We start from the raw sequence: 27,374 nt of genomic DNA, 5'->3' as shown, positions 1-27,374 counted from the left end.
TTTTAAGGAGGTAATTGAACTTGTTTTGAGGAAAAAACATATTAGACACATACTATTATTCCAAGCAGAGTATATATATATACATATATAAAAGCTACGGTAGATCGTATTACAGTGAGTAGATTGCAGCGTACCTGTAGAGCGTAGGACACTGACAGACCCACGAGGCCAGGGTTCAGACTCTCCTTTCCAGTCACAGCGAACAGAGCAGCAAACAACACAATGCAGTTCCCAATGAACTCTATACGCACCCCGAGCCACCTGTATGACAGAGTATTACAGCAGCGTTACAGCAGCATAGACAGACCCTGTCATGAGGGCAGATATAAGAAGTCAGAGCTAACAGAGAACTGAGGAACTCAGGAGTATTCAGATGAGCACGTATGTTAAACTACAGGCTAAATCAGCACTGAGTCACATACACTAGTTACAAATAATCAGGCATATTGCACTTCTGGTCACACTCCAATTAGTGATGTCACAGCTGGTGTCTTGATTACTGATTGAAAACACCTGCGGTGACATCACTTATCACTGTAGCATGCCTCAAAGTTATGATTCATTGTTGATTTAAATGATTAATTTGCTTTCACATGCTAATCAATCATTATTGGCCCTTTTCAAAGCAGACATTTTGACGTGTTGTGAGAGGAAAAGCAGCAGGTGTAATTAATAGTATTAATGATGGCTTTGTTTCATGAAAGTGTTCCACTTCCTGCTATTACACATCCTGACTCATGGACACTTAGAAGAACTGGAGGCATCATTAATGTTTTTAGTTACACCTGTGCTTTTTTGTACTACTCAAAATTTCTGCTGTGAAAAAGGTCTATAAAGTGAAATAAAGAGATAAAGGTCTACAGTCAGATACTGTAAGCACTGTATACTCAGTGTACTGTACAGTAAGTGAACACTGATCATATATATGTCTGTTATATAGCTGAGTGAAGTCATCCCTCTGCAGTGATGTGTCTTTGAGCTTCTGGTGTGTAAGTGTTGATTGAAACTGTGAGCAGCTGTGTTCCAGTGTTGAGATGTTTTCTCTCAGCCACTATAGTCTGAAAAGACTGGCACTTTAATTTAGCTAGAAGCTGGAAACAAAGGTAGACCAACATCCTGTTTATTGATATGAGCACGTCCCTTCTGTATTGTGTATAATTGCACAACATAGATTTCTGGGTCCTGAAGTTCTGACTGGTTGCCAAATTAAAATCATGCCAGAATCCACTTTCATTTTCCTTGCAGAAAAAAAAATGTGCTTATTCTCTTTCTTGAAGACAGTAACATTAGAAGATTGATACCACTCTCATGCCTCTCTGTTAAATATGAAGCTGGGGCCAGGAGACTGTTAGCTTAGCTTAGTATGAAGACTGGAAGCAGACAGAAAGAGCTAGCCTGGCTAGCTACCAGCACCTCAGCTAACCAATTACCACATTATATCTTGTTTGTTTAATAAAAGACAATGAGTTGTGGTTGGAAGTTAGTCATTTCCCCCTACTTTCAGTCTTTATAGCTTCCTATTTGGTTAGCTTATTTCCCAAAACGTTGGGCTATCCCTTTAAGTCCCAAATCATGCATTTCTAATAATTCACAGCTGTTTTACTTATTTTAATCTGAAGTATGACAAGATGTTTATGAACATGACATGCAATCAAAATGCTCCTATTGATTTGCATTTTCCTTTGAAATATGACAGGTTTATGTTTTAACAACTGCCATCTGGAGTCAAACACTGGAACACAGCTGCTGTTTTCCTGAGCTGAAACAGGACACGTACCTGTTGGACACTATACCAGGGTAGTAACTCTTTTGGTTCTCATCCACTTTCATATCACTCATCAGAACAAAGGCAGAGTGTCTGCCATAGGCTCGGATTACACTACAGCCAGTGATGGTCTCAGAGAAATGGGAGTATATGGGAGAGCGGCTGACCGACTCCAGACGCTTTAGCTGCCGTGACGTGGCAACGTAAAATCTCTACAGGTGTTGAGGGGGAGAGAAACAAACAGAACATTACAACCGAACAAGACATTACAAAGGCTGAGATATTCAAAAAACAATTATGATGCACACATACACACGCAAGCAGTCACACGCACCCAGAGTAATAAAGAAAGCTTGTGTTAACGAAACACCTGCAGGGCTCGTATGTATTCCAATTTTCACATTGTTGATGAGACGCCAGCTAATGTTACATAAGCTCCTCAGAGAGTTCAGTCTACATGCAAATCACCTCTTCAGTATCGCTCAGTAATGTTTGACACTCTATGCTGCATGTAAACAGATTAACAACATAATCAAAGGAAGAGTAACAATTTGTTGCTTAACAATTTACAGTAAACAATATTTATGCGACCCATAGCAGCCTACAGCGCTGCTGAGGTTAAACTGCAGGTGTTTTGTTGTTCATTATACACATTTTTGCATCAAAATCAAATTTACAGTCTAATAAAAAAAAACCACAATTATTTTGAAAATGTTAAAAAGCTTTGAGCAACAAAGCTGTATCCCTTAATATTAAAGTATGTGTCATCATATTGTTTTAGTGAGTAGTTTGGTTTTTTCATTTGCAGAATTTCACCGCGTATGATTCAAAGGAAAGTTCCGACAGTAAGACACAAGATGCAGCGAAGACGAAGGCCATGCAGTGTAGATGTTATGATGAAGCCAAGGGAATAATATGAAGGTTAGCTTGTGTTATTATAGCTGATTTTAGTCATTGGAAGGTCCGGTTAGTGTAAATGTTGAGCAGACAGACCCTAAAACACCCCATGAATCTCTGCTTCAATCATTTTTCAAATTGATTTCTGAATTTAAAATAATGTTTAACAGAGATGCTTTTACACAAAAATGTTCCTTATAGTCACTTTGAAGTTTGATTCGTTATTTTTCATAATCTTGTTAATATGTTTTCCCCATTTACTGTGAAGCACCTTACATTGTATAAAGTTATATGAAATGTGTTACTGAGTGACTGCTGAGCTGTTTGTCTAACTGAAAGACTGAAATCTAATTAGGTTTGCCAAACTGCTAAAAGTGTCTGATCTCTGTACAGTGTTGTGAACCAGACGTAACTGCAGAAATGTGCCAAACTGTGCCATCTTGAGGTCAGGTATGGGAGTGTGTTTCGTGGACTAAATGGAGTAGTGTAGAACATATTCAATCTGAAATGCTCCTCAAATGCTTATAAATGATATTCTAAAAGCAAACCTTTTCTTTGACCTCCTACACTCTTATCCTCAATGAATACAATACATGAATACGATGATCCATTTGATCCGTTTGAATTAGTCAAACACAAAGATCCTACAGTAATCAACATCAATTCTAAATTATACTGGCAAAACTATTGTGCTAAATTGGTGAATGATTCAATTATTATTAGTGTCATTTATAAAAAAAAAAAACCAACAAAACAACAAAAGAAAGAAATCAATACTGCAGTGATGAACGCTACACACACACCATTATTATCAACTGCTGTTCTCCAGCTGCCGGTTCACTCGGCTCTCACACCAAAACCACTGTCAGATGGATGTTAGACTGAGCTGCTCCAGTGGCAGGAATAACCTAAGTGGCAGAAGAAGTTACTGTAGCTACAGAATCTGGGAAGTCTGACTGGCAAAGAGGTCCCCCCTGGGATTCAAAGTCATTGTGGGTCAGTAAGTACGGCTGCTCTGAAACTAGACGGACGATTAAAAGAATTCATCTACAAGAGACAAAATATTAACCTAAAAACTTACAAGTACGGCTTGTTCTCAGTTAGCAGCATGCAACAGCTCAGTCCTAATGAAGCCTCTAGGATGAGCAGTGAAATGTCTTCCTGTCCAGCTTAAATTGACTGGAGAACGTGCTCCTGTTTGACTGGCACACAGATATATAACAACAGTCAGATTATTTCTGCCTCCGGAGCTTTGAGAATTGGTTGTAATCAAAGTAAAATTTCAATTTGCCAATGACATCAGAATCCAGATTTAAATGTTATGTTTTGTTGCATAGTAAATCCCCCAAAGATTACTGGTGTAACCAAATGAACCATGTGGAGCTACTGACTAGTGCTGCGACTGTGTCAAACTACAGACTGGCCAGTGACCCACTGAAGAGCACGGCCGGCTATGACTAGTGGACTAGCAGAGACCAAACCATGTTGCAACTACAGCACTACAACAGCAGTGATCATCACTTCAACCACATGCAAATGTCTATAGCACACACACTCAACAACACTCTCAGACATGCATGTTGTATTAATGAGTTAGCAGACTCGTTTCCTATTTACCTGAACCCACCAATAGAACACCATTAACGGGGCTATGACTATGAGGAACATTGGGGTGAGGGCAGAGCATATGAGCAGCACATTCAGTGTGTACCAGAAAGTGCGCATCCATATGTCAATATTTTCTGGGATGTGGGAGTCTATAGCATCCACGTCTTTGCTGAAGCGGTTTAGTAACCGCCCAGTGGGGGTGCTCTCGAAGAAGGCCTGCGGTGCTCGCAGGACCCCCTGAAGCATGTTGTGGTGTGTGAGCTTGGCTGCCCGCAGCATACTGTAGGCCCGGCACAACAGGCAGTTAATCAACAACAGCACACCTGCGAGAAGGGGGGAGGGGAGGGGAAAGGGGAGGGGATCAAGTGTGACAACACAATAACACCTGCGTTAAATGGATTAGGACCCGTCCCTTGTTTCTATGTTTCATTAAACAGCAGCTTTCACTGTCACTGCAGGGTACCTGTACGTTTCACAGTACGTTTCACAGTAGTGCTAAATGTGCTAAAAGTCACATTTAACACTTGATTGTGGCTTTAACACCTCAGGACACTGAAAACAAGACACAGTTCAGGTTTTTGTCCCTTTTCCATTTTATGTATACTGCCATGGAGGCTCAAGCTACCAGCCAGCTCTAATATTAACACAATCTTAATAGTATTTGCTCAGACTATATGGCTTAAATGTTGTGTCTTTACCCACAGGGATTTCAGTATTTCCAGAACAGTAAATTCAGCCCATACAGGGACATTACATATTTGTCCTTTGTGGGCAACATATCTTCACTTTGTGACACGCATCTCAGGGCAGTTTTCTCTTGTAATTTACACAGCAGTAAATGTACAGTGGCTCTGCTGCTTTTAAAGTTGATGAGAGCAGTGTTGATTGGGTATTATTGATGCAAGATACTGGTGTGTGTGTGTGTGTGTGAGACATAGTGTAGTTTCAAGCATTTCTTGAATTGTTACTATCACACCCAAAAATAATATAGAAAAGCTGCTCATTTCCATGTAATTCTATTATTATTTATTTACAATTACCTATGAGGACATTTGGTCATTGTATGTGCATTTATTATTTTCTGAAACTTATTTTCTAAAACTGGTCCTTTGTAACAAATACACTAACCCACTACTTATTAATTATCCCAACAGAGAACTGAGTTCAAATCTGCTCCGTTTTTCTATCAAAACAAAAACCACTCTCTCCCATGTATAAGCTAAACATTACACACTGATGACATTAACAGCTCTATAGACTTCACTTGTGTAATCCCTATAATAAATCCAGACACCCTGCAGTTAGACTGGCCTACAGTAAACCCAGTTAATTCAGTTGTAGTAACACTTGTCCACCACTAGAGGGAGGTTCTGGATCATGTAAGACTGAGCCACACTACTTTTGGTGAAACTGTCAGATACTGTTATACATTGGGGTTAGCTTCAGTGTAATGTGTGCATACTGGGGCCAGGCTGTATTGCTCAATTTGACAGATTGCATGTCTTTGGGAGTGTTTGTTTGTGCATGGGTGTACAAGAATGTAGAAGCAGGCTGTGGGCAGGACAGGAAATGTTCTGGCTGAGGAGAGAGGAAAGTGAATTCATGATTGAAAAAGAGATAGTAACAGCAGCAAATACTCATCACGGACAACATCGCAGGCTACGGAGAAACAAAAGCCAAAAATTGAAAGGTTAAAAAAGTAGCTGCAACAACATGCATGCGGCATGCCATTCCAGGAAGAGGAAGAGTCACAGATTTGCATGTTTGCAAAGAAAAGAGGAACACAAAGGATCATCTGGCACATGAGTAACATTTTCCTCCGAAGTCTTTTTGGAAGAGTACCTGCACAAAGACGTATATGAAAGCCAGGGGTGCTATGACAACGGCAAAGATGGGAGTGGTGGAAATGATAACTATCATGGTGGAGAGAGAAACGAAGAAGGTGCTCAGGAACATGAGCACGGTGGAGGGCAGAGCCTCGTCTATGACGTAGATGTCCTTGGAGAAGCGGTTGAGGACGCGTCCTATAGGCGTGGTGTCAAAGAAAGACTGGGGTGTGTGAAGTTTGTTGGCGAGCAGGTTATGGTGCAGCTTCTTGGCTGCGCCGATGTTTCCCGTGGCTAATGTGTATGAAGAGATGAGCACCAGGATACCTGGGATGAGGTTTGAACCAGAGGAAGAGGAGTTAGAGATGGGAAAGTTATCAGAGAGGAAGGTTTTGTTGTGGATTGAGAAAGTAATGGAATTACTAGTAAACACATGCAGCATCTGTCCTGAACAGTTCACTGAAAAAGAAACATTATGCATCATGTAAACAGCCTCCATGCATTCAACATCAAACCTGAAACAATGAAAAATGAATAAAACACAATGTAAACTAAGTGTTGTACTGGTGAACTCTGTCTGTATGAATACACACAGTTATTATCTGTGCAGTTACTTTGACACTAAAGCTATTTTTGGTGAGTGTCCTCTGGATGACGGCATATCAAAAGCAGACCTTTCACCTGGCTGGAAAGCAAATACATATCAGTTTAATTCAATGTGCTCTGAAGCAACAGGCTGTGTGGGTGGAAGTGGTATTTGGCACCATGGTGGCAGCGTGGCAGCACAAATTAACCTTGAAACACACCTTTTCCAAAGGCAGTTTGGACAACATTGTTTACATAAACAACAATAAATGCATAAAACTAAACAGGGAGCTGACTGTCTCTTACCTTGTGCAATGCCCAGTGCTGCATACACCCCCACCCTCATATGAACGTTCTCCTTAGTCTGATTTCTCGAGGCGTCATTGGTCCACTGACTGAGCCAGATGTTCGCTCCGATGGCTGCTGCACTCTGGCAGCCGTACAGGCAACAGATGAGCACTGACAGCAGCGGTCCCACCGCCTTGGCGTACTCCAGGTACACTTTTGTTTTCACCTGGTGAGTGAGAGGACAGCCACGGTGTTATTAGATTCATATGTGCCCAGGTTTGGGTTAGGAGACCAAAACAAAGGACGGAGAGGCATTGTCTATTGTTTGAAGTTAGTACAAACTGTGGATTGTGAATGAGCCAGTTTGAAGGTGCAAAGAGAACAGAGCCAGTATTAGGGATCTCTACCAGGTGATGGTAAACTAAAAACATTCATCTGAAATGTTTAGATGTGAGAAGTGTTCTTGACATTGGTAGCTTATAGCTGACAACATACAGCATCTTTTAATCTGTTGGCATCAGCTGGATTAATTGTGCAGCTGTGTGTCAAACTCAAGCTTTCAGCCCTGCTGAAATATAATATGTTAAACAAACATCAATTAAAGACCACATGCATGAGAAAGGAGCTGACAAGTGGGAGGCTGAACCGACCCTGCCTGTTTCTGTGGTCTCTGCCTGGATGAGTTTCTCCACTTCCTGTGGCTTCTTCTTCTCTTGCGGCTCTGCGTGTTTCCTCTGGCTGCAGCCGTGCCTCCTCACTGAGCGAGATCTGGGGTTCTCTCCATCTGCTGAAATTATGCTGATCTGCCTGTTAGGGGAGAGAAAAAAAAACAAGTCTAATCATGTCAATGTACAGCACCTTTTTGGAAGATATTATATAAAGAGTACCATTCAGTCTGTGCAGTGAAAGACCAAATAATAAGACCCAGTCAGTCACTGCTTCATTGTGTTAATCACAATGGGTAATTTAGGCAGGTTGGAAAGTTTTTTTTAGATGCCAGACTTGATTGTAGGTTAGAGTTTAGTGAAAAGCCTCTGCTGACTGATCAGATGAAAGATTCATTCAAAGAGAAAAATGCATCAGGGTGAAGTGAAGCAATCAAATTAAGAAAGAAACTACAGTTTGTACCTTATGAAATTTCTCTTTGCCTCATTGAACACCGGCTCATTGTCCACCATGTCAGTGTGGTTGCTAAGGGCGTCGTCAGGGAACAATTCCTCATCTTGGATTAGTTCCTCTTTAAAAACGTTGAGACAAACTGTATATTATACTGCCAACAAACAAACTCAGTCATCTATTTTTACCCACACTGATGTGATTTTCACTTTCACTTTACCAGTTGCCTCGTCCTCCTCTATGATGTCCTCCAGCGCGTAGTTCCTGAGAAACTCTGCGAATGCTCCGTTCTGTCTGAGCAGCTCCTGGTAGGAGCCCATCTCAGACACCCTGCCGTCAACCATCACCACAATGTTATCCACCTGAGGCAGGAAGCTGATGCCATGTGTCACCAGAATACGCGTCTGGAGTCAAACAACAAAGAAACTTTGTGATCAAATAAAGCAAACACAGAATGATATCAAACCAAACCCACACAAAGACATGGGCAAACATTATATTACACGCTTAACTTCTGACATTCAGTGCAATAATATGTGCGCTTCCCCCGCAGAATGCAGACAAAAAAAAGAACTAACGCAACTCCTATCATAAATTGGTGTCATGAATATGAAAAACAAACATGTAATAAACTGATAAGATGTAATTTCTTCTCAAGAGAAGAAGATAAGGCATAACTTCCTGTATTGAAAAAAAGCGCTTACTTTGAGCTGCACAAGCAGAGTCTGATCAGATTCTGAGACAAGATTTACAGGAGGTTTAAGAGGGGAAGAGTCACAAGAACTATTGCCTATGTCATACATCACAAGTAGAACAACTAGCACTTAACAAAAATTAAAACCTCAGCAGTGGATGAGGAAGTCAATTTGGCTCTGCAGTGTTGTTTACAGGGGCTTTTTATCTCACTAATGTGTGTGTGAGCATTTCTTTAGTAGCAAAAAGAAAAACATAAAAAAACTAGACATAAACTCTCCTCACCTTGCCCTTTAGCGCCCCCTCTGGACCGATGAGGTTGTCAAAGATGTGTTTGGACACGTGAGCGTCCACAGCGGACAGCGGGTCATCCAGCAGGTAGACGTCAGCATCACTGTACAGAGCTCGGGCCAGGCTCACCCTCTGTCTCTGGCCACCAGAGAGGTTGATGCCCTGCAGGATGGAGACACAACAGTGTGGGTGAACATGCAGACAGAGAAAGGCTCTAGCATTTGCTCTGTATCCAAATTCACTAATATTTCACATAAAGAGAATGCATGCAATCAGCTGTTTTGCTCATGTTTAAGACGAAATGATTTTTTTTTTACTAATAAATCAGTATGTACAAAAGCTCTCCAAAGACAAACCCTCATTCAAATGGAGGACAGAGCTCAGACATAATAACAGCAAAAATGAGTCAAAGCTGATTCCTGGAAACAGAAACAAAAAGTGGATCCTCACTAAAAGAAGGGAAAACGACAGTACCTTCTCGCCTATCTCAGTCATGTCTCCTCCAGGCAGAACCTGCAGGTCAGGGGTTAAGGCACAGGCCTCCAGCACGCAGCGGTACTTCTGCTCATTGTAGGGTTTCCCAAACAGGATGTTATCACGCAGGGTGGCATTCTGTATCCAGGCCTGCTGAGGTACATACGCCACTGATCCCTGAGAAGAGAGACCGACAATCTTTTCTTCACACCACTTCCTCTAGTGACGGTTCTGATATGACTCTACAAGGTCTGCTTGTTTTTCACTTGATATTAACGTGTGTTATGTTTCCAGAGAACAGGTATACACCAACCTTATGACGTTATAAATGTATTGTCAAATTTATTGTTATTCCCCAGTAGAGCTGCAACAATTAGTCGGTTAATTGTTGCTATTAAATTAAACCACAACTATTTTCTTTAATTGATCGTTTTGAGTCATTAAAAAAAAAAAACTCCATATTTTCTGATTCCCAGCTTCTAAATGTAAATATTTTTTCTGGTTTCTTTAGTCTTTTATGAAGTAAACTGAACATCTTTGGGTTGTGGACTGTTGGTCGGGACAAAACTCTGGGAAACAGTGGTCAACTTTTTCACCATTTCCTGACATATTATGGACCAAACAATGAATCTATTAATCGAGAAAACATTTGACAGTTTTGATAATAAAAATATTCTTTATTTGCAGCCCTATTCCCTGGTATATTTACTGAAAACAAATGTGACCATGGTTGAGAGGACTGCTTGCTTGTCTCTTACATCATTGGTATTGCTAGTGCTTATGTTTGTCATTTTCCAAAACATATTTGTTTTTATAAAAAACCTAGTTTGTACTTGCAGGTCAGTGCCTGAAGTCATATTGTACACACATGAACTACTTCACTTAACCTGGCTTTCATTTAAAGGACCTTTCTGTCCAGATATTTAACATCCGTAGTTGAGTTCAGAGCTGTTAACCATGACACCAGATCACAGAACAGGTTCACTTTAACAGTTCCTCATACCAGTTATGAACTGGGGAGGACTGGTTTCCAGTACTATGTACCTCATTGCTGGAATGAACTGCAGAACAGACTGCTTTGTGTGACTGAATTGTCTTGTTGTAATGTTGTATACACACAATTTGTCCACAGGTCTCTCTTGTAAAAGAGACTTTGATCTCATTGAGACTTTCTGAATAAATAACAGTAAACTAACTTTATTAACTTCAATGACACAACAAGGGTCAGTTCACAGTCAGCAAGATTACATTATAGCTACATAGAAAGATGTCAATAAATAACTATTAGTAATATTTATTATTAGAAGTGGGATTATAAAGGGTATTTACACTCTTCACTGGTTATTAGTTAGTTTAGAATTGTGTCTATAAAAAGACTAAAATCACTTGCATGGACTACACCTCGGAATTTATTGTGTAAATCTTTTTATTTTTGATCTATTTTAGCATTTTATCTTAAAGTCTGTGTACATTTGTCTTTTTTTTCTCCACTCCTTCTTGAGTACACTTTAAACTGCACTGACCATTCATCCGTTTTCTACACTACTTATGAGCTAACCTGTGCATAAAGTGCTAAATAAATAAAGTCCAACTGACTGACTGGTTCCCTCCTTTTTTCCATCTTTGTGAATGTGTGCGCACACAGCGTGAAAGTAAAACAGAGATGTTGCTCTCATAGGATTCATCTGTGACTAAAAATAAGTTATAAAATAAGTTATCTGACAACGATGCCTTCAGGTGCATTTACAGTTTGTGCTCTTCCTCTGGAGATGCACTATTATTACCGTTGGTTGAGGGTCTAAGGCTTCTGAATGCACACTAATAAGAATATTAAAGCTGCGTTAATTGATTTATTTTTGGTCACTTGGAGGCACTAGAACAAGCAGAGAGCGGCAACACTGGCATATTATCATCTTATGAAGTTGTAATAACAACAACTGCCAACATTTACACCAGCAGACAACATTAGTATTCATTTGGAGGCTTGTTCAAGTTCAATATTCACTCTCATTTTAGCTGTTTTGGGCTCCTGAGTGATTCCTGGTTGTTTTAGGAGCAAAATGTTCCACTAGTTGCTAACTGTGTCTGTCTGCTGTTTGGTGCTGAGCAGGTAGTGTACAGTGAGCCTGCTGCAGCTAGACACATGATTGATGAGAGCAGTGAGACCTGTTTTCCATGCTGTACTTCTGTGATTTGTCTTTCATGTTTTATTCTGTACACACAACATCTATTGTATGTCTATCTGTCCTGGGAGAATGATTCCTCCTCTGTTGCTCTTTCTGAGGTTTCTTCCATTTTTTTCCCTGTTCCAGTGGTTTTTTTGGGGGGAGTTTTTCCTTTTTCTAATCGAGAGTCTAAGGCCAGAGGATGTTGTGCTGTTGTACATATTGTAAAGCCCCCTGACTCAAATTTGTGATATTGGCCACACCAAAACATTAAAGTTGCAGTTCATACAACTGAAACAATGAGCTGAAAGACCCTAAAATGCTCTGTGCAGATGAAGGGAACTACAGAGTTGGGTGATAATTCTCTGTGAGTTTGTCAGCTCTCTCTTTCACATCACACTGTCATTTGATCCATTGTTGGCTTTAAAAAACAGAGCGGGGAAAATGAGGCTATACCCGTATAGAAACCTCTCCTTCTAGTTTCTCCATTTCACCCAGCAGCGCAGAGATCAGGGAGGACTTCCCACAGCCGACATGACCCACCACCGCCAGCAGGGAGCCCTGGGGCGCCATCACGTTAATACTACGAACACACAGTCAACATTCACATGTTAAAGAACAGCCTCGGGTATGACAACACAAACGCGTGACATGTGTGAACACACTGTAGTAAGCTTATCGTGACATACTTGTGCAGAACAGGCGGATCTTCTTTACCCCAGGTGAATTTCCCGTTGACGACTGTCACTGAATATTCTGTTGAACGACAAAAAGTGAATCTTTTTACGGTGTAGTGCCTTTGAATGGTGACAGCGCTTATGTGATCTGACAGGACAAACAACTCAGGAGCATTTCCGTAATATAAGTCATCCAAAGCCCCCTCTGGCTGTGAGTCACTGGGTGAAAGGTACAAGTGACTCTGCACCATAAACCCTTGTATTTCAACAGGCTGCTGACTTTACACAATGCAATGAAGAGATGTCATGCACATTTTCTCTAGGTGGCATTCATTTAAGTCAGTTCTAAACACATAGAATAACAACAAACTCAAAAATGGATTAATTGAAGCTGGGAAGGGTGGGAGGAGAGAACATGTTTTAATCAAAGCAGGAGCAGTTTCATTTTACCTGAGGCTGTGTTCTTTCTGTCCACTGAATTTGGATCCAGCTCATCATGGCTCAGGAAACCTTGGATTCTCTTCAGTGAGACGCTGGCCTGGGACAGATAATAAACACACAAGCACTTAATAAAATCAAACAGAAGAGGAAGGGGAGAAAAAATTCAAAGGAAAAGAAAATAGGAAGTTGTTCCCACCTGTACGATGCTGCTGATGACTTGGGGAAGCATGTTGAGAGGAAACCGGAGGATGTTAAAGAGCGAGAGTGACACAAAGGCCTTCTCCGCATCCAGGATGTTGTTCTCATCCACAGTCACATACACGGCAAACGTTGTCAAGGCAACCTGGAAACACATAAGCAAACAGGCCACTCAGACGTCGAGGTCCATCGGTTTACTGTAGAGATGTGCAGCAGTAAGTGCTGTGATGCTAAACACATTCGCACAATAACCGGTGACTCAGCAATGACCTGATTATCAACAGCTGGTGAATACATCACAGAGTGGACAGGGTTTATGATGCTAGTAGCTTTTGTCTGATAAAGTGTGCATTAATCTGACACGTAAAACCTCTCTGACAAAGATATCAATCGAACGCTGTCATGTAACCTATTTATAAAACCTGAGGAGTACTGCTCCCGTATTATTGCCTTGGTTGTCATGGCGGATATTTCTCTGCTTTACTTCACACAAAACTAGCAGACCAACAGGATCAGGTCACGCTCACCTCTCTCATGTTATGATTTGGGTCAGTAGACAGACAGGTGATGAAAAGTGGTGTCTACTGTTGCTTTGGCATCTGCGCTTGAGCTTGGCCAGCTTTGCCTTGCGGTAAATGATTCCCAACATGTCTCTGGTGTTGTGGGTAAGTCGAGAGGAACGTCAGTTGTGAGATTATTTAACCATCCTTTCTGCCAGCAAGTTTAACGGTTGGTTGAAGTTACAGAAAGCTCAAGTTTAACACACAATTACTGTATATTTGTGCAGCATAATCCAAGTGTTACAAAAGAAACTTAAATGACTTAATGAGGTTAAAAATTCTTAAACAGGGAAAGGAAATGACAAGGTTAGAATAATATGAATAATTATCCAGGCCAAACCAAACCCGTCCAAACTTTCCAGCCACAACAGATACACACAGACCGTCCTCTGTCCAAGCATAACATACAACACGCAAGTGACACGGAGATCAAAAAGAGGCTTATGGCATGCCATCTTGTTTAAGAGGCATATGCTGATTCTGAGTGGAGTATATACCAGAAGAACCGGTCCACCGGCATACTGATTCGTATTAACATGTGCTACTACTGACTCTCAAATGCAGCTGCTGTGTTCCACTTATAAGCAGCACTTGTACAAAGTTGGACCGTTAACGTCACCTTTCAGTTTTATTTAATGATCTAAAGTAAGAAGCGTTATGTGTGAGTGAAGCAGCAGACATTAGGTACCAGTACAAAATACTAAAGGAAAGTGTTTAGTAGCAGCTGTATTTTCTTACTGTAGAGCTTGCAGACCATAAAACATTTCAATTGCATTACTTATTTTAAATGTGCACTGTGTAGCTGTTTTATTTAGGAAGATAAAAATTAAAGTACAATACAGAATAAATATCAGATTAGATGCATTAAGATAATATTACAGATAATTAATATTATTAATATTACAGAACTTGGCGAATACCAATTATGCCAAGATGTGACATTCTCAGTCTTTGTTGAATATCTCAACATCGTTAATATACAACAAGTTATTAAAATATCAATTACAATATCAATTACACCCAAATATTCTCCTCCTCCACTCTCTGCACCATGTTTAAAAAATAGTTTCAAATCAAGGCCCTCTGTCATTTCTGACTGCAAACTAGGCTATTTGAACGCTTGCCAAACTGTATTTACAACTGTCAACCTTGACTTATGAGTTCATTAAGATTACCTGACAGCAATCAAACTTCCTCTAACAAGCCTTAAAGCTAGAGGCAGTGACTCTGGAGGAAGATTGTTCAATACACGTTTTGTCACATTCAGTTAATATCTCCTCCAGGTCTGCTGGCCGTCCTCTCTGTGTGTGCACTAAAAAAAAAAAAGGTGTTCATACACAGCCCTGGCTCTGTAACTGAGAAACAAATAAAGTGGCTTGGAGTGAGCCACACAATGCTATTCCAGCCAATCAGCAGGGGGCATTTGCACATGACAGTCTCCTATCTCCAGCACCTGTTGAACAGTGGGAAAGAGAGGCGGCGGCTAATTCACATACTGTAAAGTGTTTTCTCACAGAACAGATACACTTCCATTTTATTAAATGTATCAGTCCACACTGAATCAGAGACAGTCTCACAGAGACCCCCCGCGTTTGTTTTCGCTCCGAGTCTGTTTCTGTCCCGTTTAGTGAAGCGTAAACTGAGCAGGCAGCTGTTTAAATCAACCAAATATCCCGCTGTATGTGTTTTCAACTTATTAACCGTATCAATCAATAAATAGAAACAGTGTCAATTTCATCCTGTGGAGTCAACATGCAAACTATTTTGTTTCAGTAAATTTCTGCTGTCAGTCAGCCTGGTGAAGGTAGTTTGGCCGGCTGCTGTCCTCTCAGCTCCCCAGGAGCTGCAGCTGAGCTGTTGGGTCTCACACTTAACATCTCTGTCCTACAAACTATTTAAAACCAGGAAAACCTATTTTTATAGAATAACAAAATAGAATAATAATGGTCACAGATAATTGTGACATGCTTCATTCCTGACCAATCAGAGTGTGATGAAAGAAAGCCAGCTTCCAGACATCTGAAGTGAACATACCAGGAAAGGGGCGCTGGTCCAGGCCATGGTGGACAGCGCTCCCAGGTAGGCCGTCTTTCTCAAGACATTCAGCTCCTTCTGCCGAATGGCCAGAACCTTTTCCTTGAAGGAGTTCTCCCAGGCATACAGCTTCAGCACTTTGATGCCATTCAGGATCTCATTCATGAGTTTAATACGAGAGTCCTTGTACTGCATCTGCTCCACCTGAGACAGGGAGAGGAGTACAGGGACAAGGACAAGACATGAATTCAGAGACTTGAAACTAACTGAACACACAAAGAAAGTACACAAAGGTGACACATTTGAAGTGCAAACCCCATGAATAACGTAGAATTATCTTGCAGATACTTGAATTGAAGTTTGCAAGGACATTAGTGAATTCAAACTGACAGAATACAACACAATGATACAACTGACAGTTTGGACCTGAGTACACTGTTCTCTAAAAAACCCAAGGCTGCTGTTTGAGTGCAAAGTTGCGTTTTGACTGCAGGAACTTTTCTAAGAGAGTCCAACAGAAGGAATATTTTGAGGTGTTATTGTCACTGTGAGGTTGCCAGGTAACTAGCAGAGACTCCAGGAACTTGTTGCCCCTAACCCAACGGTGAAATGCTTTGGCACATAAACCTAAACCACAACTTCTTGTTTTTGCACTTCGGTTTTTATGGGGACAATTTACTAAGAATTTGCTTGAAATAATTTATTTAAAAACCAGAGCTGTGTAAAAGGATAACATGATTCTATCATTGATACTATGCCACTGAAAGTCCACTTTGACTGTTCATACCTGGTAAGCTCGTGTCTTCATGGCAATGACAGCATTAAAGGGGATCAGCAGGATCATGACAGCCACTCCAGCCATCACAGACGGGCCAAGGTTCTGTAAAACAGAGCACAGTCACTAAACACACATCCAGCCAGTGCACTAAGCATCAATGCAAAAAGTAAATATAGACATAATGTTACATTCATCACTATTCAAAAGATGTAATAAATGTCCATGCCACAATTTTATTAGTGACTTTGTTCTACAAAACATGATTGAGAGATTGTGACATTTCCTGTGTGTGTAATCTGCAGTGTTTTTGATTTGAGCACGTACCTGCCAGAGGAAATATAGAGCCAGCATGATCTGAAGAGGAGCAGACCACAGCATGTTGAGGAAGGTGGTGAGGTCCATGAACCTCTGTGCATCCACAGACATCAGGTTAACTACCTCTCCCACTGTAGATGAACGTTTGGCACTGTTTGTTATCACCAGGGCCTGAAGAACACGGACAGGGACACAACAATAAATTGCTTTTCTGTGAAGAATCCTATATCTCCTGCATGTACGTGGTAAAACCTCAGTCAGAAAACTAAGACGTGAAAATGTTGAACTATTTTTGAGAGTAAAAACTGAACGGGTGTGACTGTGTTTGTGTACCTTTCTGTAGATAGCTCCTATGAGAGCTGTGCGTACATTCATGCCGGTGACAAAACAGTACTGAAAGTGCTGGTGGAGGATCAGAGTCTGCAGGAAGGCTGTGAAGAACATGAGGAAGGCCAGCGCGTAACCCCACCAATCAGGAACCCCCTTCTGCTTTGTGAACGAGATCAACATCCTATAAAAGGTAAAGAAAGTAAAACATTTCTTTTAGATTAAACACACACCCCTGTACTACTAATCTGAAAAAAGGTACAAAATGTCTCTCAAAAATAAAAACCAAGCAGTCGCTAGACAACAGAACTAGTCCCTGATGAACTCTCAAAGTCTCACATTGGCAGTCTTGTTGCCTCCATGCTGTGAGAGGGTCAGCACAACCAAATTTACATCTCTGCCTTGTAACATGCTCATCATCATTAAAATCAGACGTTATATATTTTAATCACTGGTCTTCTAGTGTGCAGTAACGTGTTGGTGATGGTGATCCGACAGCACAGAAAATACAGTCAGGAAACTTGGACCACTAGATGAGATTTCTGGGCAAATTAATAAAAAAAAAAAATCACATTTTTCCTTGTTAGCGTTTTCCTCAAATAATTATTTTAGGTTCTTGACTTTTTGGTACTTTTAACTACTTTTAACTTTTCTTATTTTGAAATGTATGAATAAAGTTTATTTATTATAAACATCTACAGAAGATGTTGAACTGTAGTCATCTAAATGAATCAGTATTCCCAGTATTTCATTGCATGTTTTCCTCACATACTGACCAAGGCAGTCAACATCCCAATTTACCATTTACTAATGACGTTGTAATAATTGGAATATTACAGTTTGGAGGAGTTTTACTTTATTTTTCCTTCATATTCATTTTGCTCTCTATTGTGCCAGATGAATTAAAATCATAGTCATGAAATGTATTTGAAAAGGCTGCAGATGATACTCTGTGTCATATAAAAAGCAGCTCAGCAAATCACGAGTTCTATTATTTGAAATGAGTGGAAGCAGCATGACATTATTTACAGTTCCCAAAACAGTTTCGATAAAGGTAAAAAATGTCCGAAAATTTGGTTCTGCATGTCCAGTAAATTAACATCACACGAATATAATATCAAAATAAATTGTGCGATGTAAGATTTCTCACAGATAGCTAGAACATCCAAAAATAAAACACAAGATTTGACAGTGTTTCCTGTGACACCAGTGACTGATGCAGGTGTCAACCACATGACCGTAACAAAATACATACAGGAAAACTATGTGGTCAACTTTCTCTGATAGCTTATCTGACTAATGCGGAGATAAGGCTTTCACAGAACAGCAGCTATCACTAAAAGTCAGACGTGTGCCATTTAAAGCTTAAAGAGGAAACATATTTACATGATGACTTTCCACCCTGGACAAGGACAGCATGCATTTTAAATAAAAACAGCTAGTATACTTTGGATACAGACGACCAGCATGCAAACACAACATGCAAAAGAAGCTCCTGAAAATAGCATATGAAGGCACTGGAACAATGGTAGTTTGTTGGCGTGCTGTGCTTGCAAATGTGTTGTTTGAGGACTAGCAGTGAAAGCACGCAGCGGGAGCATGAGTCCACCTGAGCAGCTGAGGGTTGACGAAGGTGATGACATCCTGCAAGAGCTTGTAGGCCGAACCGATCAGGAAGTAGGGCCCGAAGGCTTTGATGAGGGCGCGTAAGAAGGACGGCTGGCGGGGTGCAGCTTTCTGACTGGACAGCAGCACCTCTACTTCCTCCGGGCTACTTTCACCTCCTCCTCCTCCTCCGATGTGGTTGGTGGTGGATGGAGGTGGCTTGGAGTACACAGCCTGACTGGACAGAGTGTGTTCACTGGAGGCAGATGATTTGTGCGAGGTAGGGAGAGACAGAGGGAGAGAGTGACATTTAATGTGAGGATATAAGTTTTCTTGATATACAGTAGCATCTTTGTAGAGCGAGTGCCAAAAGTCTTTCACAAGTAAATAAAAACTCTACAAGTCCTAGAAGTAAGACAATAAATATCACCTAGTATGATACTAACAAATAAAACACACTACGCCAGCATAGATCAGTGAAAAACCTGTCTGTATAAAAAGGTTTTCAAACATCATTGGAAAGATTTATGAAGCATTTCGATCATTCTCAGGAATGGCCCTGAAAGTGATCCTTGCACTACAACAACAACTCTAGTTGCAGTTTGAAATATGGAAACATTTGAAATGCAGAAATCAGGCAATTTTGCGTGTCGGTTTTATGTGTAAAGGTAAATAATAAGTAAAAGAGTTATGTATGGAATAACATTATGACAAAATTAATATATAGCTTAACTGATGCTCTATATGACATTTACTAATAAGCCATGTGCATTAGGCTGTAAGTAAACACTGGGAAGCTACCTGCATGGATTATACATTAAATGGCAGGTTCACAATTTTACATTGAAAGCACATTTGAACAGGATCTTTTAACAGCCAGTATGAATCATATGGACACCAGACTGTTGTTTTAAGACACACTTGAAAAACTGTGAACCTGTCCTTTAAATGTATAGCTGTATAATTTAAACTTGCAGACTAGATCATCATATTCAGCTGTGTGGCACATCCTAGTCAGCCCAATCCAATCCCATCTTTTACACAGCCTGTATTAGCATTGAATGTTGCATGTATTGTCAATATTGCACACTCAGTGATGATGAAGATGATAAATGGGGATGTGGGCACATCATCAGATAAAACATGGAATTTATCTCTTTTTTCTATAACCTGATGCTGAAGTGGTGGGGAAATGAATTAATGTGCATTATCTGAGGAGATGGAAGAATTATCACAGTCTGATTTATTACTGCTGAAACCGTTGGTTGCTGCATTTTCTCCGTCACTGTGAGGACTTGTTTTTTGTGCTCTCTCTCTCTTTTGCATTCTGTAGGACCGTCAAATCATTTCCAAACTGAATCTTTTAATAAGCTCATAGTGATCAATGAAAGTCTCTCCTTCCTCAGAATGTGCACACCTCTAGAGTTCACCTAAATACTGGTTGAGACAGGGGTCATTTCCTAAGTTAAAAAGTTACATAAAATAAACTTTAAATAAAAGTAAAATGCTTTTACTTTTAGTCCTAAAAGTTTGCATCACTCTAAAGATTTTTGGCCAGTTAGGAGTGATTTTCTACTCTCTGGGGCCCTGATGTCCACAGTAAAGCTGTTCCAGAGTCTTGGGGCCACCACAGCAAAAGCTTGGTCACCCGTGGTTTTCTTTACAGTTATCACTTTCTCAGTCATCATGAATCTTTTTGGAAAAAATGGATCATGGCAACAGCAAGTAGTCCTGTGGTTTGCATTGTTCATAAAAAATGTTCATTTGTCGGGAAGGATCTCAGACAGTGAGACATAATGTAAGAAATGCTCCAAGATTTCAGGGAAAGGAATGTTTTGCAAACTAAATAAAATCTACTCTAATACCGGCTTAAAGCGCAGGAGTCGGATTCCAGCAGCAAACTAATTGGCAACTACAGTTCAACAGGACAACTGTGATGGAATTCAGCTTAACACCAAACAGGTTTCCAGACCACAACTGAAAAGACTTAATGGAGCTTTTCCATATCATTTTACATGCTGCTCTCAGTGAGAAAGCACAATGAAACCGGCAGGAAAACTGCAGTGCAGAGAGAGAGGAGGCAGCCTGATGAAGGTCAGAGTTCACCTGACTTGTCAAGAGTGTTTGGATAAGAAATTCTTTTTTCACCACAGTTGTACAATTTCTCCGATATGCAGCTCCAAAGACTTACTGGAATACAGTATTGGAGAGTTTCAAAAACTGAGCTATGCAGTTATTAATCAGCAGCACATCATACAGAGCAGTGGGAGGTGGATTTAATCTTTCAAGGCTCTGATATTCAAAACCGAAACCATACAGAATCCATCAGAGCGACAGCACTGTTGAAAAATGCTTTTCATATGTTCTATGTGCTGCCGACTATGTGCGTTTTCATGTTTCCCACATCACAGCACATAACAGTAGTGATACAGGTTTCTGCTAGAGTTAGAAAAAACATCAAGTTGGTGGTTTCACTTGTACAACACACACACATCACACACACACACACACACACACACACACACACACACACACACACAAAGAGAGCCCAGCCCTCTAAGACAACATCCTCTCCCCTCTCTGTTCTGATAAGAAAGTAAAAGGTGGGGCAACTGACAATGACAGGATTTAGACTTTAGATTTTTTTTTCAGTGAAAAGCAAAAATAAGAGCAGACTGTAGATGTCTGTGATGGAAACTATACATTCCTCTCCTGATGTTAGTTAGTTCACAGTTTTTTTTACCCGCGACCACAAATCTTATGTCTTGTTCAGCAGGTTTTCATAGACTTATGCAACAAGGCTTCTGTTGGTTTTCTGCACGGATCTGATAACTAAACATCATGTAATAGTGAAACCTGTTTTGTGTTAACACAGCTGGTGGAGAAACCTGATTTCTTGACAATCTAAAAATCATTTAAGTCTGGTGACATTTTACATTTTATTTACTGTGTAAAGCTAACAATGAATTCATTCCACAAGCAAATATTGTCTTTGTATCCAAACCTGATATATCTTATATCTCTAAAACTATTATAAACACATCAATGAGCCACACTGACACTGGTGACATGTTCTTTTGTTACAATGAACATGGGCACTGTTTATTTGTCAATCCCACATGCACTATATGCTGCTGCTGCTGCTGCTGTGAACACTAGAACCAAATAGTCCCCAACAAATGCTTTATTAGCTTTTGTTTGAGTAATGTTTGCTAAAAACTACAGTGCCCAGCAGTTTGAAGAAAATACTGAACCTTTTAAAAAAATATACTATATAGACACGCTGGGGATGATGAAAAGTGTTGAGATGGATTATTGTGTTGTTGGTTTTGGTCTTTTTATGTGATTTGTTGACAATAACACAAATATGGAATACTGCTGGCTGTAACCTTTAATCCTTGCAGGAAAAACAGTGTGTTCCCATTATAGAGCCTCTCACTGTGCCACCAGTACAAACAGTCTCACCAGGAAAAACAAAACAAAAGCTCTTGAAGCTGCAGGTTAGTATGTAATATAATACACTTATGATATACTAGTCCTGGTAAAAAAAACAATATGGTAGAAGACAAATCTGATTATTGACCTTCAGAGTGTTTTTCAGAAACCAGGTTACAGCACTTCTCCAGTTTCCTGCTGTAACCTGATTTCTCAATAACCTGCTGTCTTTGTACAGTGTGTAAACAGAATGACTGTTTCCTCAGTTTTAGTATATTTCAGAAATGAACACTACACACACACACACAATATTCTTTTCTTCAAACATTTGAACAATAAGGAAAGCTTGTCTTTCTTCTCTCTATCTCCCATTCATCCCTCCTCTTTCACAAACATACCTCTTGTCTTTGGACTGCTCCTTCTCCCACTCTTTGAGGAGTTTGGGCACCATCATCTTGGAGCTGTCTCGCTGGTTCAGAGACCACAGGTCTTTGACCTCCAGGGGCATTTTGTAGCCCTTAATGGCCAACCTGAGAGAGAGAGAGAGAAACAATTCAACTCACCCTGGCACATTAAGCAAATTTAACCCTAACAAGTGTAATTACTGGCATGAGACAATCATGGGTTGTCAGCCTCTACCTGCCTCACTGCATTTTCAATCTTTTCCAGTACTTATGTCCCCTGTTGTATCTTTCATTCACTGGCAAATATGAATCTGTAAGTAAAATCCTCTTTCTTACTGACAACTTAGTAAATATTGCTTCCCACAAAGACACTTAATTGAGTTTCCTGGATTTTGGATTCATCATTTATGTACTACGAGATCAGATTTCACCGGAAATTGGCTTGATGTATTTTACGGCACAAGGGGAGATTGGCTTACAGGAGAAAACAGACAGACGCAGCTGTACTTCCAAAAGGAAAAGATAAACCTTCTCTGTGAGACAGAGGTTCCCAACTGTCTCAAATATAGTCTCATTTGTTCACTGTAATTACCACGGCAGGATTCCTCTTACATAGTATTTTTTTTTAGTGCAACAGTAAGCCTTTAAAATCACAGGCAAGCCAGTCTCATTTCTAGCAGGGAGAACGTCAGTAAAGGGAATTATACAAGCAGAAGTGGATTACATAAATACTTATGCTCTGAATTTATGAATTACTAAAACAAATCCTCATATGTATACACAACAAAGAGTGCATGTGTAGGTGTTGAGCACAGTGGTAGATATCGAGCAGTGTGAACCCACCTCGTGAACCACCAAAATGTAATGGTGGAGAGGAAACCCGCTGTGGTTTCAGGGCAGGGATTCTGGTCAGAAAATGTGCAGAAAAATAGGCCAGAGAGGTTAAACAAGGACGACATACTTCTTTAAGTAGCCAGTTACAAACATGCTCTGTGTATGTGAATGAGTGTGACCTCCTTTAAGAGGCATGGAGCGGGCCCCACAGCACAAACTCAGAACCACTCATAACACTGAATATACAATGTCAAGACACACACACACACACACACACACACATATACACTTGACGGATTGTGAGCGGACTCTGCAGCAGGATGTACGACTCACAGGGTCTGTGACGACGTTGGAGAAGAGGGGAGGTTTTTCATTGAAGCAGCAGAGGATCAGCTCACAGACCACCAGGCCGAAGTAGAAGTAGAACGTGGTGAAGCGCAGCTTGTCCGTCACTTCGCTCTGGAAATGTAAAACAAGGACACATGCAAATGCCGGAGGTCAGTTCAGACGTACAGCCGCAAGCCTCACCTGTCGAGCAGTGAGTTTACATGCAGTCAAATTAAGCGTGGATATCATGTAAGGGACTTTTTCCCGCCGAAACAGTGCCCGAATTGATATCTTCTGGAAAGTAGAGGGATGATCGTGACAAAAATAGAATAAAATAAGGCATTAAGAATGACATCGCTACATCAACAGGCAGTTTTTGTGCTTCCGGGTCATTTTTGTAGAGATCTCTGCCCACAGTGAAATGGCTAAAACAGCTAAATCTCTTCTTCGTCGTCTTTTCAGATGGCAAAAAAACAAAACTGCATCGCAACCAACAAGCAGTGACACTAACTTCCATCCAATTTGAGTTCTCAGAACAGCAACACATAGAGGGAAGTCACTCACTTTTCTTAATTCCTCAGCCACACACGAACATCAAAATCAGCTGAACACGATTATGAACAGAGGCGTCACCTTCAACGGTGCAAAATCACTCTCTCTTTTTCCCTAAATCATATTTGCATGGACTGGTTTTCTGGATCAACGTGATTATGGCAGCACAGGTCTGCAGTAGCCTGGTCTGACCCCAGCACATGGCTGCTTGGTTAACCGCCTGCCTCCCTCACACTCTGACCGAGTGACTGAGGCTCTGCCTAGACGTCATGACTGTCTGCTGCATGACTGTCTGGGGTGGTTTTTTACTTTTATCACCAGAGCAACCACTAGATTTATATGTAAGACTTTAAAATAAAAATTCCCAGTTATATTGATTTGAGGTATCTTTTGGCATCAACTAGGAAAGCTTTACACTTTGAAAAATAATGTCGAACGCCATTATTTGGTAGAAAGGGGCTGTGACACAACAACTAATCTGTGGTAACAGCAACACATCTTTTGCACTCCGCTACCCCGGGTAGCAAACAGTCAGCTGTAGTTTTAGCCTTAATATGTGGTGCCAACATGATGACTTGCATTTCTCCAACATTTGTCTGGTCTACTGCGCAGGTTAAACATGCTCTACTATGTTGAAGTCACCATAAAAAACAATTAAGACATACCATGTTATAGTAAGATCACAAGGAACACCTTTAGCCATTATTCAGGTTCTTCTCCATAACACAGAAACACGACTATTAACAAATAAACTCTGATTATTGACCATAATCGCACCATTATGTGCATGTCGACAACACATTTTCACAATAAAGATGAGAAAGTCTGCTAATTAGAGCAGAGATTGAACAGAAATATCTAGCAGTGATATAAGTAATCATAACGCTAAAAACTTCAACCTGCATTCATTGATTTTTGTAAAATGTAAAAACAACATTGACATATTATCACCTTATAAAGCTGTTATGGCTAACATGTTAGCAAAGAGTTGCCTATTTACACATCCAGCAGTTACGGAGCAACATTAGCATTTAGTTTGACTTGTGTGTCGGCCACATGACGAATGAAAGTCCAATATTCTCTCTCCTTTTAGCTCTGTTTTGGTGTCCATCAACTGAGGGAAATATCTGGTACTGCAGCTGCTAAATACTCTGCTATGCTCACCAGCTAGTCGCTAACTTTGTCTCAGCTGGAAACAACAATGATGAGAGCAGTGAGATTGAGTTGAAACAGTGAAGTTGTGGGCTGTAAAACCAAAAAAATGAGCTAAAAAACACTTTGTGGAGAAGAGGGGAACTAAAGAGCAGGTTGATCCACTGTTGATATAAAAATATCAATCATAGCAGCTTTAGACTGCTACAATTAACTGAAATCTCTGCAAATTCCAAAATCTTGTGCTTGCCTTTATACCAACAATTCCTATCACATGAAGTATGATTTCTTGATCATACAAAATACTCCATGTATTTAGAATCAATGGCAGCATCATCACATTCAGATTAATACCAAGATCTAAACTATTGTTCTTTGGGTCACAGTCTATATTTTCACACACAAAAAAAAAAAACGCTGAAAATCCATTTATTTTTTTGCTTGATTTTTGCTTGGAAACAACACTTTTCATCCTCTGTAGTAGAAATGTTTTTAGGTCACTACTCACCCTCCTCTCAAAAGAAAAGAAGACTTATTAAGGAGTCTTGTAATTTCAACAGATTAGAGCTCTACATTTCTGAAAGCCAGAATTCTCAGTGCCTAGCAAAGTAATCACCCAGGTCAGTGGTACTTATCAATAACCCCATAAATCCCACTTAACGTATGATGGCTCATTTTTTGCTATAGAGCAGCTTCTGATATGCATATTTGATATTTTTTCCGTGTTTTCCACATTGTCCCTTGTGCTTCAGTGTATCTGACACCACGCACTTTATGCCTGCCTTGTCTGGTTACCTGCAGGGTTTGTTTGCTCGTGAGCTGCGCAGCACTAGAGGTGAGATAAGTACGCTTGGAACAACAGAGCTACTATTCCCTCTCTGTTCTCTGCTTAGTGGTGTCCTGGACTGACCCTTCAAAAACAGGAAGGGGGGGGGGGGAGAGTGTACTGATCAAGCTGAAGTACTCTTTAAGGTCAAGAAAACTGAGGATGAGAAGTGACAAGAGAACAAAATAATAATAAATAAAATAGCAAAGAACAACAAGGGAATAAATAAGGTACAAGAAGGTAAGCAGATAAGAATCCAGGTGAGGTGGTGGTGGGGGGGTGGGGGGGTGGGGGGGGGGATTAAAGGGCACCAGGCAGAGAAGCTGATGACAGACATGTGAGAGATGTTTGAGGGCTTCTGCGTGTTCTTACCTGGCTGGAGGCCTGTAGGATCTTGGAGCGGAAAGGCACGATGGCACACAGCACAGACAGGAACCAGAAGATGAAGAGGACCCCTGAGGACTGAACCCCACGTAACCTCTCAAACTGGATCAGAAATGTGGCCAACAGCTGAGAGAGGGGGGTCGGGGATATTACACAGAGAGAGGGTGGGGGGGCCAGAGGGAGAGACTGAGTTAGATTAGCCGAGACAGAATCACTGAGGGCATGTAAGGTAAACCGCAGTCTGACTGGGTCAGTCTTTCATGCTGACTGCTCCCCCGTCACACAACCTCAGCTGGCTTAGACGTGCTGCTCCAGGGGTTTTCACCTGACATAACCTTTAGAGGAGCGACGGATAAGTTCTCTTCCAAGTAAACTGCCTTATCTGAATTCTTTCAGCCTTGCTGTTATATTCAAATGTATAATGTATATTCAAACGAGTTGCTGCTAGTACTTATGGTCTTTGACTCTCTCTATTGCTAGAATACACAGCGAGAGCCAAAACCATACCACACAGCTGAGTATGTACTGTGTTTACACTGGAAAACTGACAAAATTAAGTATTCTCAAACCAGACAGTATATATATATTTCTAAGTGTGCTGTCCATATACGCTATTTTCCCACAATGCAATGCAAAAATGAAATGTGGCAGGGAAAATAAATAATTTAAAGAAATGATTTGTGAGTGGTGGTGAGACAGCTGCAAAGATCTTGGAAAACAAAAAAAATTGTGTTAAATCTTAAGAAGGATATTTTGCTGCCTCTGTCTGTACTTTTCTTGTTAGTATAAAACAGCTGAACCATTATTTACTGCTATG

At 40.6% G+C, this 27,374-nt stretch overlaps 1 protein-coding gene across 13 annotated transcripts in view; it reads right to left on the bottom strand.

The window, feature by feature from the left end:
* abcc3 (ATP-binding cassette, sub-family C (CFTR/MRP), member 3) overlaps positions 1–27,374 on the bottom strand; it is a 54,320-nt gene that overhangs the window by 6,763 nt on the left and 20,183 nt on the right. The window contains exons 4-25 of one of the 13 annotated variants that reach the window (XM_044336953.1): positions 26,546–26,683; positions 23,650–23,775; positions 23,326–23,387; positions 22,477–22,608; positions 18,648–18,899; positions 17,045–17,222; positions 16,721–16,882; positions 16,406–16,498; positions 15,619–15,822; positions 13,023–13,169; positions 12,836–12,923; positions 12,398–12,464; positions 12,165–12,291; positions 9,544–9,720; positions 9,064–9,231; positions 8,306–8,489; positions 8,098–8,206; positions 7,620–7,776; positions 6,988–7,195; positions 6,113–6,423; positions 1,778–1,977; positions 135–261 (exon numbers count right to left, since the gene is read on the bottom strand). In XM_044336953.1, coding sequence (XP_044192888.1) covers positions 135–261; positions 1,778–1,977; positions 6,113–6,423; positions 6,988–7,195; positions 7,620–7,776; positions 8,098–8,206; positions 8,306–8,489; positions 9,064–9,231; positions 9,544–9,720; positions 12,165–12,291; positions 12,398–12,464; positions 12,836–12,923; positions 13,023–13,169; positions 15,619–15,822; positions 16,406–16,498; positions 16,721–16,882; positions 17,045–17,222; positions 18,648–18,899; positions 22,477–22,608; positions 23,326–23,387; positions 23,650–23,775; positions 26,546–26,683 — 3,417 coding nt within the window. Of the gene's footprint in view, positions 1–134; positions 262–422; positions 1,226–1,777; positions 3,571–3,743; positions 4,656–6,112; positions 6,424–6,987; positions 7,196–7,619; positions 7,777–8,097; positions 8,207–8,305; positions 8,490–9,063; positions 9,232–9,543; positions 9,721–12,164; positions 12,292–12,397; positions 12,465–12,835; positions 12,924–13,022; positions 13,170–15,618; positions 15,823–16,405; positions 16,499–16,720; positions 16,883–17,044; positions 17,223–18,647; positions 18,900–22,476; positions 22,609–23,325; positions 23,388–23,649; positions 23,776–26,545; positions 26,684–27,374 lie in introns of those variants that run through there. The other 12 variants (XM_044336952.1, XR_006399322.1, XM_044336955.1 and 9 more) reach the window with 12 other exon arrangements.

The sequence above is a fragment of the Thunnus albacares genome, chromosome 20, assembly GCF_914725855.1.
Source record: "Thunnus albacares chromosome 20, fThuAlb1.1, whole genome shotgun sequence".
Taxonomy (NCBI): domain Eukaryota; kingdom Metazoa; phylum Chordata; class Actinopteri; order Scombriformes; family Scombridae; genus Thunnus; species Thunnus albacares.
This window is presented reverse-complemented; position numbering and strand designations above follow the sequence as displayed.